The sequence below is a fragment of the Cervus canadensis genome, chromosome 21 (assembly GCF_019320065.1).
Source record: "Cervus canadensis isolate Bull #8, Minnesota chromosome 21, ASM1932006v1, whole genome shotgun sequence".
Classification (NCBI taxonomy): Eukaryota; Metazoa; Chordata; class Mammalia; order Artiodactyla; family Cervidae; genus Cervus; species Cervus canadensis.
The window spans coordinates 44041823-44048252 of record NC_057406.1 but is presented as its reverse complement, the minus strand read 5'-3'; the positions used below and the strand labels follow the sequence as shown (position 1 = coordinate 44048252).

At 38.1% G+C, this 6430-nt stretch overlaps 1 protein-coding gene across 1 annotated transcript; it reads left to right on the top strand.

The window, feature by feature from the left end:
• The first annotated feature begins 5174 nt into the window (after nt 1–5174).
• On the top strand, nt 5175–6143 carry LOC122424066 (olfactory receptor 9K2-like). Its single transcript, XM_043441708.1, has one exon. It carries the CDS (start codon nt 5202–5204, stop codon nt 6141–6143), a length of 942 nt encoding a protein of 313 aa, XP_043297643.1. The 5' UTR covers nt 5175–5201.
• Nucleotides 6144–6430: the final 287 nt, after the last annotated feature.

Sequence of the window (6430 nt, the reverse complement as noted above, 5' to 3'; positions counted from 1 at the left end):
AAGGCCCACTTGACTTCACATTCCAGGATGTCTGGCTCTAGGTGAGTGGTCACACCATCGTGATGATCTGGGTTGTGAAGATCTTTTTGGTATAGTTCTTCTGTGTATTCTTACTACCTCTTCTTAGTATCTTCTGCTTCTGTTAGGTCCATACCATTTCTGTCCTTTATTGAGCCCATCTTTGCATGAAATGTTCCCTTGGTATCTCTAATTTTCTTGAAGAGATCTCAAATCTTTCCCATTCTATTGTTTTCCTCTATTTCTTTGCATTGATCACTGAGGAAGGTTTTCTTATCTCTTTTTGCTATTCTTTGGAACTCTGTATTCAAATGGGTATATCTTTCCTTTTCTCCTTTGCTTTTCGCTTCCCTTCTTTTCACAGCTATGTGTAAGGCCTCCTCAGACAGTCATTTTGCTTTTTTGCATTTCTTTTTCTTGGGGATGGTCTTGCTCCCTGTCTCCTGTACAGTGTCACAAACCTCTATCCATAGTTCATTAGGCTCTCTGTCTATCCGTATAGTGATTCACAATTTTTAGAGGTTATACTCCATTTATAGTTATTATAAAGTATTTGCTACATTCCTTTGTTGTGCGATACATCCTTACAGCTTATTTTATATTTAATAGCTTTAAAGTTAAACAGGGGAGCATTCTGAGTAGGCTTGATATGTAAAATGTAAATGTTGCACATTCACATGTATTAGTGTGTGTGTGTGTACTATTTCAGATCTTGTATGGATTCCCCCAATTTATGCTGCTCTCTCTTATCAGCAGGAGAGTTTACCCTTTTGGCAACCTCACAGATTGATTCTAGTGTCGACTTTGTTAGCACTTTAGTTATCTCCAAGCGGTCTTATTTTTGTTAGATTATAGGCTCAAATCACTCTTTCCCATCTTTTTTTCCCAGTAATGTCAAATGTACTGAATTGAATAAGATGCATTTAGCAGCAAGTAACTAAAGACTCACTGAAAATAGCTTAAGCCTTAAGAGGTCCACTATTTCACATCGCAGGGTTGCTGGAGACACCTTGACTGCAGGGGTGGGTCACTGGCATGAGGGCTTCATCAGAGACACAAGCTCCTCTCTGCTTTCTGCTCTGCCATCCTCAGCAGCTCAGTAACACCAGTTATGGTCACATCATGGCTGCAACAGTTCCAGGTATCAATTCATTATTTTTGTCTAAAGGAAGAAATTTTTAATACCATTTATGGTCACATCATGGCTGCAACAGTTCCAGGTATCAATTCATTATTTTTGTCTAAAGGAAGAAATTTTTAATTTTCTCTTTTATAGGTCTTTAAAAAACAAGATGTTTATTGTAAAAATTTCAAAATATACAGACTATAATAAAAGAGAAAAATAGTAAAATCCACTTCTATATACTCACTACTTTAACGCAATATTTTGCATTATTTTATCATACAGGATGAGAAGCACAGTTATACTTCATTTCTTATACTTAACAGACTTCTCCAAAAATGGAGTGTTCTCCTTACATTACCAATTCATTACATGCTTTAACAGGTTACTGATAATTCATTATGTCATTTCATATTCTTCTAGAAGTAAAAATCCCTGCCTTCCCAAAATGCGTATTTTGTGACTGGCTTGTTAAAACCAAGAGTCAATCAAGGAACACTCACTGCATTTGATGCTATGTCAGTTTGTTTTTAGTCTCAAACAGTTGAGTACTTTCATGATATGATTTGTGTAGGAGCCAGGCTCATTTTTTTTTGGTAAAATGACCCATTCTGGATTTGTCTAATTGTTTCATCTTGGTGATGGTGAACTATTTTTCAAAAAAAAAGGTGAACTGCAAACCTTTTCAAAAATGGAACTGCTCAAAGACTTTATCACCAGTAGATCCATCCTATAAGAAATGTTAAAGGAAATCTTTTTTGACAAAAGGCAAATGATGCCAGGTAGGAATCTGGGTTTACATAGAAGAATAAGGAACCCACCTGGAATAGCAATAATAAGAATTTTCTTATTATTTAAATATCTAAAACAACTTTTTATTTTATATTGGATTATAGCTGATTAATAGTGCTGTGATAGCTTCAGGCGCTGAGCAGAGCTGCTCAGCCGTAGGTATCCCTTCTCCCCCAGATCCCCCCTCCCTCCAGGCTGCCACATGACACTGAGCAGAATTCCCTGTGCTATAAGTAGGTCCTTGTTGATTACCGATTTTAAACATAGCAGTGTGTACATGTTCGTTTCAAACTCCCTAACTGTCCCTTCTCTCCACCCTTCCTCCTGGTAACCGTAAGTTCATTGTCTAAGTCTGTGGATCTGTTTCTGTTTTGTAAATAAGTTCATTTGCATCATTTCCTTTTAGATTCCACATATAATGGATATTGTATGACATTTCTCCTTCTGTTTGTTTCACTTCATTCAGTATGGCAATCTCTAGGTCCATCTGTCTTGCTGCAAAAGGCATTATTTCATTCTTTTCAGTAGGTGAGTAATGTTCTATTGTATACATGTACCACATCTTTATCCATTCATCTGCTGATACACGTTTAGGTTGCGTCCCTGTCCTGGCTATCCTCAACCAGCCAGCACCAAGACTGCATAGCCAAGATCAGCAGAGTTGCCTGGTTGATGACCCCGGTCTTGGGAGGTTATATGACACTGATGTTTTATGATTGGTCTCCATAGATTTTGCAGTAGCTAGCCTGAAATAGGCTAAGGCACATTTCATTTCATCATTTTATCTTGAGCATTATATTCTCAGTCTTTGATAACTGAATTTCAGTATACAATATACTAAGAACGGCTACAGTTCTACATGTTCATTTCCTTCAAGTCATTACTGCTTTCATTACTTGTGTTTCAGTGTAACAGGCACATTCTGATATCTGGACCCTCAAACCTGTGGTCCAGTTAGAACCATGTTCTCAGCCTACCAGAGGTGACAAAGCCTTGACATAATGATTGTCACTTATTTTCAAATAGATTTGCTTGGTAGTTGACTTTTGTTTGTTCATTTTAATTATGAATGCACTGATAAAATGGTCTATAATATGTTTTATGGTATAATATGAAAAATAGAAACCATCCAGCATAGAGTAAGATCTTAGGAGAGGATAGGGAAATGAACTTAGAGAATGGGCTTCCCTGGTAGCTCAGTGGTAAAGAATCCCATCTGTTAATGCAGGAGACACAGGAGACATGGATTTGATCCTTAAATTGGGAAGATTCTCTGGAGAAGGAAATGGAAACCCACCCAATATTCTTGCCTGGAAAATTCCATAGACAGAGGAGCCTGGTGGGCTACAGTCCATCAGGTCGCAAAGAGTCAGACACCACTGAGCATGCACTCAGAGCAGAGAGAGAGAGCCTAAAGAATATAAGACTATTAGCTGCCATGTAACAGCATCAATAGATAAATTTAGTGTGATTGTAGGAGGGAGAAAAAACTGAGGAATGAAAATTATGTGAGATAATATATTTCAACTTTAAAACAAACTTTTCTAATAGGAAATTGTTTCCCAAAAGACCTAGAGATGGTTCAGGGTGAGTTGGAAGAGTAGATAATATTCTTTCTTTTGTTTCTTTCCTATATGGCCCTCGTGGGATGGACTTGGAACTTGGCATGTTATCACCCCATAATTGACTTTATTTTTAGCCTCTCTCAGAGGGACCTTTTCACGCAGTTCATGCTGCAATTATTTGAAATAGTTGCAACAGAGACGACTAAGGCTACCAGGTTGCCTCCTGCTCTATTCCCCCAGGTCATCGGGGACTACTACTCCTTACTGGTGATATTATCTTTGCTGTACTTAAATTCCATTTGGCTTTCATCGTTCTCATTCTAAGACCTGTAAGATATGTCCTCATGTGCATGGCCATGCAATGTGATTCTTCAGGTTCAGGTGCATTTTCTTTTCAGTTTCCATAAAGAAATGGTCACAGGGTTAGAGTCCTCACCAGGTCATCTCTGTCATCCTCTAGAAAGAGATAAGAGGTATATAGCTATAGGGGATTTTCAGGCAAAAACACAACAAAGGAAATGAAAAGGCTATTCTTAATTGAAAAATGAGATATTAATCTCTGAGCAGAGCCCAAAACCAAATAAAATTATATATTTCAAAACAAGAATTTATATCTCATGTAAAATTTTAATTCTTAAAATATGCTGAATTTTGACAATGTCTTTAATTTCCCTTCTCTGGTTTTACACTCCTTTTCCCATTTCTAGGATTAAACACAATAACTTTTGTATCCTTGCTTCTACCATTAGGAAATTGCTCCACCAATGTAAGGTGAGAAATATTCAGGTAAGAGATAAGATAATGTCAAATTTGTACAGAAATTTTTAGGAGCTGTCAATTTTTCCAGTAGCATGTCCAAGGTTTGTCCACTTTGAGAAGCTGAAGATGCCTTCATTTTGGATGAAGGTTTTGGATAACCAAATAACTCTCTTGCTATCCTACTTTAAACTCTCACAAACTGTTTAGCTATTGACCTGTTTTAATCTCTACCGCCTACTTGTGGAATTTAAAATTACTCTTTTTGGGCTTCCGCAGTGGCTCAGTGGTAAAGAATCTGCCTGCCAACGTAGGAGACACAGGAGACAAGGGTTTAATTCCTGAGTTGGGAAGATCCTCTGGAGAAGGATACGGCAACCTACTCCAGTATTCTCGCCTGAGAAATCCCATGGACAGTGGAGCCTGGAGAGCTACAGTCATGGGGTCACAAAAGGATCAGATACAAGTTAGTGACTATACAGCAACAAAACTGCTCTTCAATTTGATCCTTCTGTTGTAAAATGGAAGCGTTAAAATGAATTTGAAATTACAGAGAGCAAATATTATTTATCTCTCAAAATCTTCAGATATGTTAGACTTACTATGTAAATCAAATGAGGAACTAAACAGGTATAAAGAGAAAATGCTTTATGTGTGAAAGTCAAGTGCATTATAATGGAAAGAGGACTGGAATTGGAGAATCACACTAGAAAACTGAGTTAGGCAACTCAAATGTTGTGTGTTGATGGGCAATTACAATATACCTCAGAGTCAATTCCTACAAAAGGATGCGGCAAATCATACATAACACAACAGAATCTTATAAAAGAGATGATAATACAAATTTCAATGTCTTATACAAGAGGCAAAAGATATTTTGTGATACCAGGAAATAGGTAGAAGTCTCTATTTTGATCTTGTCTTGTACCTCTCAGCAGGTTCTTGTCATGGGTGACAGGGAAACATGCAACCACTCAGATGTAACTGACTTCATTCTTGTAGGCTTCAGGGTCCATCCAGAGCTCCACATTCTCCTCTTCCTCCTATTCCTGCTTGTCTATGGCATGGTCCTTTTGGGGAACATTAGTATGATTGGCATCATTGTGACTGACTCCCAGCTGAACACACCAATGTATTTCTTTCTAGGCAACCTCTCCTTCATTGACCTTTCCTACTCCACTGTTATTGCACCTAAGGCCATGGTCAACTTCATGTCTGAGAAAAAGACTGTCTCTTTTGTAGGGTGTGCTGCCCAGTTCTTCTTTTTTGCACTCTTCATTGTAACAGAAGGGTTTGTCCTGGCGGCCATGGCCTATGACCGTTTCATTGCCATCTGCAATCCTCTTCTTTACAATGTCCATATGTCAAGACGTCTTTGCACTCAGCTGGTGGCTGGTTCCTATTTCTGTGGTTGGGTCAGTTCCATCCTCCAAGTCACCGTAACATTCTCAGTGTCTTTCTGTGCCTCTCGAGTCATTGATCACTTCTACTGTGATTCTTACCAAATTGAGAAGATCTCCTCTTCTAATCTCTTTGTCAATAAGATGGTATCTCTTAGTTTGGCTGCCTTCATTATTTTGCCCACAATAGTTGTTATTTTAGTATCTTACATGTATATTGTAACCACAGTCTTGAAGATCCCCTCCAGTGAAGGGAGAAAGAAAGCCTTCTCCACTTGCAGCTCCCATCTTGGGGTGGTAAGCTTGCTTTATGGGACTGTCTCCTTTGTGTATCTCACAACTCCAAGCAATCCTGAACTTCGTAAAGTGGCTTCAGTAGTTTACATATTGGTTACACCCATGCTAAACCCTCTGATTTACTCTCTAAGAAACAAAGATGTCAAACAAGCTTTGAGAAAAATCTTATGGAAGAAGAAAGCTTTATCCTAATTCTACTTTCTTGTGATTTCCTCATTAATGGGCCCATCGATAGTTTCAGTTTGCTTTCAGTGTGGAGTCAAGCTTGAGTCATTTGAAGATCCTTTACATTGATCATTCCATAGATGAATTATTTTCAGTGAAGGAGTGGTAACAATTATCATTCAGTCTTCATCATTCACTCTCCCTTAAGAGCAGTGGTATATCTCATGCATCAGTAAAACTTGCAGTCATCCTATAAACAGAAATATACTCCTTACTCTTTTTAGGTAAACTTTATGGAGTGAAGGAAAAAAGAA

Bases quoted from the DNA above. Each gene is read 5' to 3' on its own strand.
- LOC122424066 (XM_043441708.1), top strand. From the start codon at position 5,202: ATGGGTGACAGGGAAACATGCAACCACTCAGATGTAACTGACTTCATT.